This window comes from Littorina saxatilis, linkage group LG4 (assembly GCF_037325665.1).
Source record: "Littorina saxatilis isolate snail1 linkage group LG4, US_GU_Lsax_2.0, whole genome shotgun sequence".
Taxonomy (NCBI): Eukaryota; Metazoa; Mollusca; class Gastropoda; order Littorinimorpha; family Littorinidae; genus Littorina; species Littorina saxatilis.
Window position 1 is genome coordinate 16,756,975 of NC_090248.1, and position 13,727 is coordinate 16,770,701.

Consider the following 13,727-nt stretch of genomic DNA (forward strand, 5'->3'; position numbering starts at 1 on the left):
GACATGATAGTGTTAATCTCTTTGTCCGGAAGGACCACTAACACGGGAGGTATAGGAACCGCAGAAGACGATTAAGGCTTAACTTTGCCCTGGACGTCGCCCTTGCCCCGTTTACTACCGTTATCTGCCATGCCGGCCGAAAATACAAATGGCGGCCAACAACAACAACAAGCTACTGACGAAAATTCGCAAGTCCAAAAGGACGGAAAATTATCAATAACAAGTCAAATATTCTTACTAAAAGCAAGACAAAATGGAAAGAGCTCACCAACTACACGGTAGAAGACAAGCAGACGGGTAGGTGGTCGGTGGGAGTAAAAACTCCAACAAACCACACAGAGCCTTCAAAAGACGACCTCTCCTCCAGAGCTGAAAAGTCGTAATGAGGATTCCACGTGGTGTAGCAGTGGAGGTGACGTCACATACCCCGGTACGGGAGGTAACTCCCTGGGTTTATGGTCATTACCACTGCTATGTTTACCTTTTTGTGGTTGGGTTGCTTCCCTTTAAAATTGTTTAAGACGGGTAGCCTTTTCAGACCTTAGCAATTCAGACTGCGTCAATGCTTTTATGTGATTCGGAGTAAGAATATGTAATTTAATCCCATTTGATGTGCATATGGATTAGCATGTTGTATGTGCATACACCAGCGCACAAACGGGCAGACATAACACAAACACACACACACACTCAGTGATTGACCCCAGGTAAAGAGGTCAGTGTCTGTGAACTGGGACAGGAAGAGTTTCCTCTCAGACATCAAAGGAGATGTCCCATAGGTAAAACTTGCTCATTGGCAAGTATGGGTCATTGACCCAAGGTCTCAGTTGGTGAGCACAAACTCACAAAATAATTAATTATTGAGTTGTGGTTCTAACTGCCCCTACCAAACCCCTCCCACCCCCTTTCTCTCCCCCCGCGCAGTCCTTCAATTGTGACAGTAATAGGTGAGAAGATGACAGCCGTAGGCCACTAGACTAGCACGCAGTACTGACTACAGACTACCACCCCTGACTTTTGATGCACGACTTATGGCGTGCGTGTTCCGCGTGTGCTGGGTAGTTACGAACTTTGACACTCACCGGTAAAAAGGTCAAAGTCGTTATTGACCCTATGTTGGTAGGTCGGTCGTCTGAAAAAGGAGGGCGTCGTTCTTGGGAGGTTAGTTACAGTGTGAAAAGCATCCGTGCCGAAAAATTCGGTCCGCAAAAGGAGGGGGTCATTCTTGGGAGAGGTCGTTACGGGAGGTTCCACTGTAGTAGGTAAAATTTGGAGGCTCTAGCTTCAAAAAGACCAGAGAAAATATTAACGTTTTTATGAATCAAACATGACCTTGAAATTTGACGAAGTTCAACCAGAGATGTGCTCACCAACTGAGACCTTGGGTCAATGACCCATACTTGCCAATGAGCAAGTTTTACCTATGGGACATCTCCTTTGATGTCTGAGAGGAAACTCTTCCTGTCCCAGTTCACAGAGATCCTCATACCCAAGAAGTTTGCAAAGTTTTAAAGCATCCAAAATAACCTAAACATTAAGTTTTTTGTTCACGGACAGCCAGAACCTGCCCTTATGGACAGAGGGCAATGCCCTTTACTAAGACTCACTTGATTACCTAGGTGAGTAAAAAAACAAATAGACTGAATTTGCCGCATGCACTGCAGACAAACTCACAAAACACAGCTATTGCTAACTACGCATCGTAACAGAAGGTGATTCAAGAGAACAGACTGCCTTACGGACGCAAGGTAAAGGTACATCAATACTAAAACACAACTGAGAAGCCAGCACAAGGATCCCAGAATCACAAACTAATGCACACATGTACATGTGTGTATGGAAAAAATGCTGGATTAACCTTTTGGCAATTGTCATAAAGCCATCATCTCTTACAGGAATTAACCCCCAGCCCTTAAAAGTCAACATTGATCAAATCAAACATATTCTTGTTATCAGAGCAAGTCAAATAAAAGCTCTCAGGTATTACAACAACAGACGGTGTCATGACACTTTTAGAGCAAAAACTGAAGGGACTGTGTTTGGACTAACTTTGGATGCTCCTGGCCCTGCACCAGCAGCCTTGTCCTCGGTGAACACACCGCCGTCTTTCTCATCTTTTTCACCCTCCAGCACTTCATCAGATTCTCGGATCGTTGTGGCAACTAGCATAAACTTTGTGGTAGATGATTTCCGTTTTATAGACTTTGCGTAGGTTTTCAGCGAGTTGACGACCTCCTCTGGATGGGCTTTTTGTTCTTCTTTCCTGTCAAAACAAACATGCAACTGTAAACCTCAACTAATTGAACAAATCAGGACTCAGTTCATGTCTCGAACTGTGCCTTGTTTTCCGATTTACCTTAAAGGGATAATATCTAACAGTAACAAGAAAACTGTCTCAAATCGCCCCAAGAGCTATACAGTTCAGGTTGGGGGTTGTAATTATGTGACCACACACCAGGAATACCTTAAAATAAACGTTTCAGCGCTGAGTTACTCAAATTGAGAACGGCTGTGTTTTGAGTAGGAATCCCAGACTGTAATTCCCATTGTGACGCCTCTTTGTGCAAATTATAATTTTCGTCCTACCCTTCGACCCTGACTATTTAATGCCCTATTCCTACAGATACATATATCCGAAATTGTGCCGAGACCTACAGAGTTTGTTTTGGGAGTTGAATAGATAACACACACGAGTCAGGTCTTAGAATGAGAGTTTGAGCATTCTATTTTTCAAATCTGAATGCTGTGTTTGGTAGTCATTGCAGACCGTGATATTCTCCAACGGACATTGTGTTTGTTACTTTTATGCGAAATGTTTTAGCCCTGTATGGCACGGTATTTGACTTCCTCAATCCAACGGTCTTAATCTGCTTTGACAAATGGGTATCTATGTACACTAAATTAATAATGATGACGACCGAAAGTCCAGACTGACAGTAGAGCTGGGCGAAGCAAACCACTCGCTGATTAAAATTCATGTAATTATTTGGCATAGTTCCAGAGCAATTTTGAGCAAATCATTGCAGGCGTTTCTAAATCACAGTACAGCGAATGTCCCTTGAACTTTTTAAGGTCCAAATCGTAAGAAAACTTTCCAAATTGGCGCCTTCGGTACACTATTTCTAAAATGATAGTATTACAGCTATGGTCACATGATAGCGATTCAATCATAGGATTTGTTCATTACGAGACAATCGCTGATTGACTCCCAAGCTGCAACCGGTCAACACAGCAAATACGAGGGCTGTTCCATTATTATTTAGAATCAAGGCTCCTGGCAATATGGCGTAAAATACAAAATCATGCCATCAAATAGTGGACTATCTTGAGGCTTGACACAAAAAAATGAAGTTCCAGAGTTATTCCGTTTCCATAAAATCGACTCGGGAAGTTACTGACCGCGCAATGTACGAGATTGCGCCATAAAGCTCAAAACTCGCGATTTCCGAGCCATGTCGTACAGTAGCTACACAATAAGGGTTAAAAGAGGCCGATTTGCATGCAAGTTTGGTGAAATGTTTTGGGATGAATGCTCTTTGTAGAGCCGTGTTGTAAAACTGGTACAGCAATTTCAAACCGGGTAGGTGAAGCCTTGAAAATGATACCCACCCTAGTCCACACATTTCATCCGTTACCCTCAAAAACATTAGCGCTGTTGAACAGATAATAAGAACAGATCACTGAATTGTAATCAGAGAGATGCAATATGCCCTTGGCATTAAAAGCTCTGCATTCAAAAATATCTCACACATATATTTAATGACCCCAAAGCGATATGCCGGTTGGGTACGTACCACATGAACCCAGTGACGGGAAGAAGAGGGGTAGGGCAGAGTGGTGCCTAATAATACTTGAAAACATCAACAATGGCTAGTCCGAATCAATACGGAATATCATCAGACGTGTCGAAACCTTTGTTTATCAGTTCTACCCTGAAACCAAACAAGTGTTGTCTGTGTGGGTATTTCCAGATGACCTAACCCCTGGGCCCGTATGCATGAGGAGGAAGTCAGCAACACTGGAAGTAGAGGCCTCTTTCGGAAGTGGGAACTCCCGAAGTTTAACTTTCCAACTGTTCACTATGCATGAACGCCGGAGTGGTGACTTCGAGAGTATTCGATCAAGGTCGCGAAAATTGGGGGAATCCTAACTAGTACGCATGCGTTTGTTAACGGTAAGCTAGCTACCAGAAGAAACAAATCTCATCGCGAGTTCAAAAAGGCGAACGTTGAGCGCGCTGTAGTACTAACAGCGTTATTGCTGTTGTTTTTTGAATGGTTAAACGAAAGGGTCGGTTCAAACCTGTGATGATTGTCTTGGAATCGAATGACTGCCTATGACAAATGACTTTGTTGGCTTGAATGTTAGGAGAAGAGTAAATGATTATGCTGCTTGCTTCAACCCTTTTTTTTTTCTTTTTTTCTTTTTGCGGGGAGTATCCCTCTTCATTGATCTTTTTTTCTTTCTGCTTTTTATATTAATTTTTCTACTTTAAATGTACCTATATCGTTAACAATACTATTTCTAAATGTATTTTAAACACGCCCAAAAAACTTCCTTTACGGTAATTTTTAATAATCATATTATATTTACAAATCACTTTATCCTCAACGCATTTCCAAGTGAACATAATTTTGGGGCACAATAAAAAAAAAAAAAGTATAATCAATTTTCGTTCTCACAATAAGTACAACAATTACTGTATGTTGAACTTGTGTTTAATAATTTTATATCGGTAAAACTGTTGGACAAACATAGATTGGTTATAGAGAAACTTTGGGTTACTGGTAAAGTTTAAAAGGAAGAACATTATGCAGTTGACCGTAAATAACTAAGTTTAGTGACTTGTTCCTTATTTATTGGGGAAATGTCTGTCAAAAAGTTTAGAAAAGACAATACTGTTCATCGGTGTTTTAATTTGTTTTCCCTCGTTAATTTTTGATTACGATGGCGATGCATGGTTATGTACAGTTAAAAGTTAAGATTCGATTTTTTTTTTAAAGCATAGGACAGTTTCTTTACGCGTTTAAAAAAAATTAACACAGAGGCAAAAACCGGTTGTTGCAGTCTGAATGCAATTTTTTTTTTTTTTTTGTAGCTCCCAGCGGCACTTGAACCCAGAGCGTCGGATTGAAATTCCGAATCCGTAACCACTGCACTATGCTACTCGTCTAGAAAAAGCTCTATGCAAAGATGTGTTATCAGTTATTCAGTCGTGGTAGTTTGAAAGCTCACCACCTTCGCCGAATGACTCGAGCACGGTTTTTTCGGTCAGTAAATGATCGTACTGTCGGTTTTAAGCCCCTCTGTTTCAAGCTTTTCACCTAAATTAAACAAGAATGTCACAGTTCGTGTCTATGGTGCAAGGTAGCCGACCGTCTCATTGTACCCAAGTTACGACAGTTGCTCGATTGACGCATTTCACGTCTTCAATATTGTGTCTGAGCTCATTTCCCAATGAGCTGCCTTTAAAACCAGAATGTCAGGCAATTGTAGCATGCGTTGGAGGTTTCTTTTAGATCGGTAAGGACCTTTAAGATGCGATATCGTCGTATAAATGATGAAATTAACTTTGAAAGTGGGAACTTTGGAAGCAAAGTTGCCAGCTACTCGGTATGCACGAGCTAACTTGAACGCCGAAGTAGTGGCTTCGAGAGTCCTGAGGTCAAGGTCGAGGAAATTGGGGGAATCCCAATTAGTGCGCATGCGTTTGTAAACGGTAGGCTTGGCGACCAGAAGAAACAAATCTCATCGCGAGTTCGTAAATGGGCGAACGTTGATCGCGCTGTAGCTTTTACTATAGTTGTTGTTTTTGACTGGTTCAGTGGTTGAACGAAATGGTCTGTCCAAAGCTGTGATGATTGTCTTGAAATTGAATGACTCTGTAATAATGATTTTGTTGACCAGAATGTTGGGGAGAATAAAACTTTTTTTGTTTATGTGGTAGCGAAGTCGGTTATGTTAAACCTCTTTTTTTTTTAATGATTGTGTATCGGTAAAACTGTTTGGTTAGAGCGAAAGTTTTGGGCTACTGGTCAATTTAAAAAGGCAGAACTCAAGTTTTTTGGGGAATCAAGATATAAGGTGTAGTGAAAAGAAGATAAGTTCAGTAACTTTCATATTAATTGGGAAAATGTGTGTCCAAATTTTTACAAAAGATAAATTGTTGTACTTAGGTGTTAGTAAATTATGTTTGTCCTCGTTAATTGTGAACAGGATGTATGTTTATGTAAAGTTGAAAGTCAAGATTGGATTTGTTTATCCTACGCGCGTGTGTGCATGTGTGTTAGACATAGAACACTTTATTATCTCAATTTCGAGAAACTCGGGTGTGGTGAATCACAACAAACAACATAAAACGTAAGAAAATAAATAAAATATCGAGGCGCAAATAATCAGCTCATAATAGTGTGTGTGTGGGGTGGGGGGGGGTGGAGGTGCACACACACACACACACACACCGTCGAACACACACACATACACACACACACACGCACGCACGCGCACACAAACAAACGCACAATTATACCCGCACGCACGCACGCACAGGCAGGCAGGCAGGCACTCGCACAAATACATACAAACACTTTCATACACATGCACACGCACGCACACACACACACATACAAACAATTTCACACACATGCACACGCACGCACACACACACACACACACACACCCTCCCCCCCACCCCCCCCACACACACACATGTGCGCGCGTGCACTGCAAACGAATGAATGAATGAACAGACGCACACCTACACACGCACGCACACACACACACACACCCACACACGCACACTCTCACACAAACACACACTCACACAAAGACGCCCATTTACATAGAAACACCTCCTCCTATAAGCGGGGATGAAATTTTAAGAGTGGTGGCCAGTGACCCAGAACGAACAAAAGTCAAAGCTGGCAACTCAGATTTGTATTCAGGGAAATTTACATGAAATGCACGCACGAGATACGACTTTTCTTTATATTTTCTCTCTTTGGGACTTTCATTTGCGTTAGATCGGTTTTATATGAAAAACCGAAGAAAAGCCCTGCTATTTTGCACTGAGAAACTTTGGAAGCAGCGTGTTTACTCCTGGGTTTCGCTGTAGTACAATTACCCTCACTTACTTCCTCGCTTGCTTCAAAAGTAAGCACTTTTTCCGTCCCATGCATGCGAAATTGAGGATGTACTTCCGATGTCGCTCAAAACGTAGGAAGTTGTCGCAAACTACCATCAATTACTTCCTCGCTTTGCTTCGAAGTAAGCCCTTCTTCCGGCCCATGCATACGAAAGTGAGGCAAGTTCTTCCGATGTCACTCAAAACTTCGGGAGTTTTCGCGAACTTCCCCCATAAGCATACGGGCACTGGCAAGTACAAATAACAAGAAGCACTGAAAAACAAATGCCGGCATATTTCGTCGCTAGATCAGGGCATTTAGACAATGTGACTCTTGAAGACTGGCATGCAGTCACGTCTGACTGCTATGTCCACCACTAATGGCCCAAAGTAGTCGAGGCTTGGCAAAAACACAGCCTAAACAAGGGTATTTCGAGGGCTTATGCTGCAACATGACAACGCATCTGCGCATACTGCCTTTGCGACAAAAGATTTCTTGGCACCAAAGGGAGCACTGCTGTTGTCGCATCCACCCTATTTTCTTGACAACTCCCCATACTAGTTAAGCATGTTCTCAGATTTTAAGAAACAGCCATGGAAACACGGTTTGAGAGCCCCGAAGACTCTGTCTGAGCCTTCACGAGGACCATACAAGGTATAGCTGATGTCACGTGGTCCCAGGCCTGAATGAGGTTGTTTGAGAAGATGGCCAGTTGGGTGTCGGCTGGGGAAGAATTGGTCTAGAAAATGGCCTGGTTAGAGTGTTGGTATGTATGTGTTTCTGTTTCTGAGATTCTAAATAATTATAGAACAGCCTACGTACAGTGAATGAGAGCCGATGCTTTTAGGAGAAGCGGGTTCTGCTAATGTTCAAACATCGTTCTCACCCTTTTTAAAAATACCGTTAAGCATTTGGCCTTGCTGAGAAATTTATTACGCAAACTGATAGTTCCCAAACGTAGTACACGCCTAAATGTCTCCTTTGTATCTGAGTTTTGACTAAATATTTTAACATAGACTGAGAATCGAGAAGAGGGTGGTGGTGTATGTCACTGTGTGTCTGTCTGTATATGTAGAGCATTTCAAAGAAAACTACTGGACCGATCTTCATGAAACTTCACATGAGAGTTCATGAGAATAAACATATTCTTAGACAGGGTTTTTCTCCATTTTGGGGGGAACAAATGTATTTGATGTTGTAATATCTGTGCTTTTTGTGAAAGTTGAAGCGGCACTGTCACACCCTCATTTTTCAATCAAATTGATTGACATTTTGGTCAAGCAATCTTCGACGAAACCCGGACTATGGGATTGCATTCCAGCTTAGAAGCTTAAAAATTACTTGATGAGTCTGGTAATTAAAAATCTGAAAATTCCAATTAATTTTTTTGTTGTTGGTTTGTTTGCTTAATGCCCAGCCGACCACGAAGGGCCATATCAGGGCAGTGCTGCTGTGACATATAACGTGCGCCACACACAAGACAGAAGTCGCAGCACAGGCTTCATGTCTCACCCAGTCACATTATTCTGACACCGGACCGACCAGTCCTAGCACTAACCCCATAATGCCAAACGCCAGGCGGAGCAGCCACTAGATTGCCAATGTTAAAGTCTTAGGTATGACCCGGCCGGGGTTCGAACCCACGACCTCCCGATCACGGGGCGGACGCCTTACCACTAGGCCAACCGTGCCGGTTTCCAATTAAAATGAAAATTTGAATAATTGATCCAAAAATGATTTCATCTTATTCTTTATCATTTCCTGATTCTAAAAACATATAGATATGTTATGTTTGGATTAAAAACAAGCTCAGAAAGTTAGAAAAGTGCTCTTTGCTGGTCATTTTCTGTGCGTATTACAGGGTATGTAATTCGAAAATTTTAAAAATAAATTTTCATTTGATTAATATACTTACACAATATATAGCATTAACTTCAGTATGGTGCTTTGACATTGAAGTACTGACCCTGGTAAGGGGGAGGTAACCGCATGAAAAACTTAATGCCCCTAGGCATAGTCCGTGACAGTTAACTCCCCTCTCGGTCTCCTGCGCATGCGCGGGAAGCGACCGGTATAAATCATTCCTCACTGAAAACGAACCCCTTTGGAAACATTATAAAACGTTAGCGGGGCAGGTTGGGAGGGTATTAACTATGTGAGTTGTGCAAGTACATTAATCAAATGAAAATTTATTTTTAAAATTTTTGATTAAATTACATATTCTTACATCAACTCACATATATAATGGTCAAAGGCACAAAATGGCGTCGAGTCAGAAAAAGTGATACAACCTCCAGAAAAAGTCTCTTGTTGATGCTTCTTTTTGATTTAAAATCGTGAACATGAAGAGCATTGACGAAGAAGGTATTTTTCTCGGCTCGGACATAACTCTGTAGCGTGTGGTTCACGTGTACGGAATATAATCGATGTTTTGTTGGTGATTATTGACGGTGATCTGTTGCAATTCTGTGACACCTAGTACAGTGTGCTCGGCAAACTTTCGCATACTGTCAGATCACTGTCCAAAATACAGACAAAATACGGAGATTCTATTCTGAAATGGTCGGTCTTTCCATTGCAAAGTTTGAAGTGCCCCGAAGTTTGCCGAGTCGAAGCTACCGGAAGATTACCATAGGCTAGAATGTACGTCGTTCTCTGTCGTGATTTTCCGGCCGAGTGTATTAATGAGCCGACATTCATTCTCAACTTTCAGAACAACAAAGTTTTTGTTGATTTTCGATGAAAAATCATTCTTCTGTGTGAAAATGAGTTTAAAACACGAATCCAATGATAAACAGCGGTACGGGAAAGGTTTTTCGGCCAACTGCGTGATGCGTCGTGACGCGTTAGTTATGTACTATATGTTCTTCCGCGCATGGACTCGTTTCTACAAGGGGTGTGAACAAACTTTGTTTACTGTTCTCCAGCATGCGATTGTAGTTTCATTTGAAGAAGTCTGCGTTTGAAACGAACGAGAAATAAGAGAACACAGGAGGTAAGTGTTTTGTCGTGATTTCTTTGAAATGTGTTATGTACACAATGATGGTAAGTTTTATGAATTTTGTAAGTCATATTGCTGTTTGAGACGTGTTTTGTTTGTTTGTAACGATGGTTGAGTGCAAGTCGAAAATATCGCGCGCTAAACGAAGTCTCCGATCTGACGCACAATGAAGATATTTTATTTTGATTGTTCAGATACGAAGCTGTTGTCGTGACGGATAACGTACGATGCATGGTTAAGCTAATACAAATAGAATCTTTGTACAAATAGGTGGAAAACATTACTATGTTGATTTCTTTTGTTTCTGCGTTGAAAGGGACTTTCTGACGGGCTAGGAAATCGGTTGAGAAAGTACGGTGCGATGTTCATAACGTCACATCATGAGATTAGTGTCTTCGGGCTAGGCGCGGAATATTTAACATTTTTATCAATGATTTTCTTTGATTTTCATTCTTTCAGACTTGTGGTTCATTTTTTTGTTGTTCTTTGTAAATGACCAGGTTATGAGATTCAGACTTTTCTCTGTGGGATTCGTGTTTTCTTCCGTGACTGCGTGTTCATAACTTCACACTCCTTTAGTTCGAGATAGCTTGTGTTTTCTTCCGTGACTGCGTGTTCATAACTTCACACTCCTTTAGTTCGAGATAGCTTGTCTGGCTGACGTGTGACGTTATGTACACGTTATTGAAATCTTGTTCTGAAGGCTGTGCAGTAGAGAGTTCTTTACTACGATCAAATCTTGTTCTTTTTTGCTAAAAGAATTAAAAGCTGAGCAGTAGATGACTGCATTCAGCTGTTTTTATGACCCTGAAAATGTTCATAACGTCACTTCATATCGTTTTGCTGTGATGATAGCAGATAGTGTAAAATCCAAACATTATAGCAAGCATTTCAGAAACTACATGCATCTATAATTGCAAATCGTTTTTTCTTTCAGATCACAAAAGCTACTGCTGAGGGAGCCTGGTCTTCCTGTGGGGGGGGGGGGGGGGGGGGTGGAATTGGGCTGTGGGAAGAGAAAATGGCCTCCAATATGTACAGTTTGTTTTATACCCGTGTGCAACATCCTGCGAGTCTTCAAGGAGGACGACTACATGAACACTGGGCTTTTATTTACATGTTTGCTGCTAAATCTTTCTGGAGGCATAGCCTACATGAGACTTATGGCTGAGACCAGACTTTTTTTGTGAGCTTCAAGTTTTTTATTTACACATCCTGTTTAAACCATCTTCAGAATTGATAACTTATTTCACAATCATATTACATTTAGACTTTTTCATGTATTCTTGTTCCTATGTCTGTTGATAAACAGTGATCATTTCCCAACTGACAAAATCTAAGTGAGCAGTACTCACCAGCACTCAATGCATGAAAGATAATCTCCTGTTGTAATGTTATGTACACATTCTCATTTTTCTTGCATTTTCTGATGATGATCTGAATTTATGTTCCAGGGCTGCTAGTTGCTTTTTTATTTGTACCTTCTGTGTTTCATTTGTTTTCTTATAATTTCTGCCTTTGTAGGTGTGCATCTGTTTAAGATACATCACTTAGAATCATAGGTGTCACGGTGTGGCATTATGTACATATGTATTTATCCCTCTTATCTCTTACCTGCTACATGTGTTATCTTGTTTTTTTATTTAAAATGGTAACTGTGTCCCTTTGCTACTAATTTCTTTCTCAGATTTGTTGATTGCAGTTATTGTGGCGCCATTTTTAGCTGATATGGGCACTTTCATCCTCTGACTTTGCGTGCCGTTATGTACACATAGGTTTCTTTTGCTGTATAGTGGATTTATGGTGGTTTCATCCACAACTTTTACTTCTTAACTCTTACCAGTTCGCTCCCTTGCCCATCGTAAGCAAGCTTACGATGCCCCCCCTGTAGTTTTCCACTGACCAATTATCTAATTATATTTTTTTTTTTTTTTTTTAATTTTTACATTGGATGGGTCGGACAGTGGATAAACTCATATTTAAGACACACTTTATGACTGAAACAAGCTGGGTTTTTGTTATAAGTTAGTTATAGAAATGCATTATTAGGCAAAAAAAAAAAGAAAGTCTGTTAACGGTAACATAGGCCAAAAAAAATAGGGTCGGTAGGTCGGGACTTTTTTTTAATTTTTTTTTTATTTCCCCAAAACATATTTTTAAGTTATTTTGCCAAAAAACAAAGCCCTTTTTTTCTTCTTTTTTTTTTCAAATGTTTTTTTTTTCAAATGTTTTTTTCAAATTTTTTTCAATTTTTTTTTTTTCAAATTTTTTTTTTTTTTTTTTTTTTTTTTTTACCAAATGCCAAACCAAAGTCTAGGGTCGCGCGAAAAAATAGGGTCAGTCAGGATACCGTAAACAGAATATTTTTTTGGGGGGGGGCCTTAGGCATGAAACGTCCAACTTTGAAATTTGGGTGGGGGTATTCAGGTGACAATAACTTTTTTGTTTATCAGCAAAACTCTATAAAACTTTGCTATGTTATGTAAAATGAATGCCCAAACAGACTAGTTAGCAGCATATCTAAAATAAACTGAACACAAAAAAAATTTCTTCTTTGTGTTTGTCACGTGTTCCAAAAAATGGGCGTACAAATTTCAACAAAAATCATGTTGTCACCCCCATAACATTTTTACCTTTAAAGATAGCACAATTCTCTTTGCAAATATGAAAAGCTGATTCATTTTCCTTTCATTTGATATATAACTTTCTATATTTCATTTAGAATATGACCCCAGATAGCCACTCGGCAAGTAGGCACCAACAGCACTGTAAAATATGCCCTAAAACCCCCGAACTGGTAAGAGTTAAGGGTTCTTCTCATTTATTTGGAGATGTCCATACATTTGTTGGCCTGTTGGGTCAGAATGTTCTTGTTTTAATGTATCTGTTTTGGTTATGTCACGCTGTGATGTTATGAACAAAGTTTGACTGCTGCTGGTTTTTTTTAATTGTCTAGCCCCTATAACCGGATTTTGCTTGTTTGCCACTTTAACTTCATAGTTGTAAGCATTTCTAACTATACTTGATGTTGGTTTCATTCCGTGTGGTTTAATTGTTGTTTTAATCTCGATTTTTTAGCAATTATTTACGGATGAAGTGAAAAAGGATGTTATTCCTTTCATCCTCTGTTGTTACATTTCTCCTTCCTGTGGCTGTCTGGTGTCTATCTCTTTTACATGGGTTTTGTACTGAGGGGTCAGAAATCGTCTTTTGTCACCTTTTTTGTTGCATTTTTGTGATATGATGTGACGGTTATGTACACAATGCTCTAGTCGGGTGTAATAATGTTAGATTTTTGTTTTTGGTGTTGTTTTGATATTTAAAGTCATTTAATGTGGGTTTTTTGCTTGGGTTATGTTCATTTTCTGTCATAGTGCACTTGTAAGGTTAAATACAGTTTGTGACGTTGTGACAAGTTATGTACATATGCCGGGATTTAAATTTACTAGTTTGTTAAAAATAAACTACTTTTTGAACTTATAGTGTGTTTATGAGCTTATAAGTGTGACTGGATTTGTCTAGCCTTTCTTTGTGTGTCTCCTTTTTAGGTTAAAAGTTTTCCTGAGCATGTCACAGTTTTAGACTCCTTTTCATGCCTGTGA

The 13,727-nt window shown here is 40.1% G+C and overlaps 1 protein-coding gene across 1 annotated transcript in view; it reads right to left on the reverse strand.

Annotated features, from left to right (window-relative positions):
* The window catches only part of LOC138964093 (serine/threonine-protein kinase PAK 1-like), a 100,618-nt gene that overhangs the window by 63,873 nt on the left and 23,018 nt on the right, over positions 1–13,727 (reverse strand). Inside the window, exon 3 of the mRNA XM_070335981.1 lies at positions 2,050–2,263. Within this exon, the coding sequence (XP_070192082.1) occupies positions 2,050–2,263 (214 nt within the window). The remainder of the gene's footprint in view (positions 1–2,049; positions 2,264–13,727) is intronic.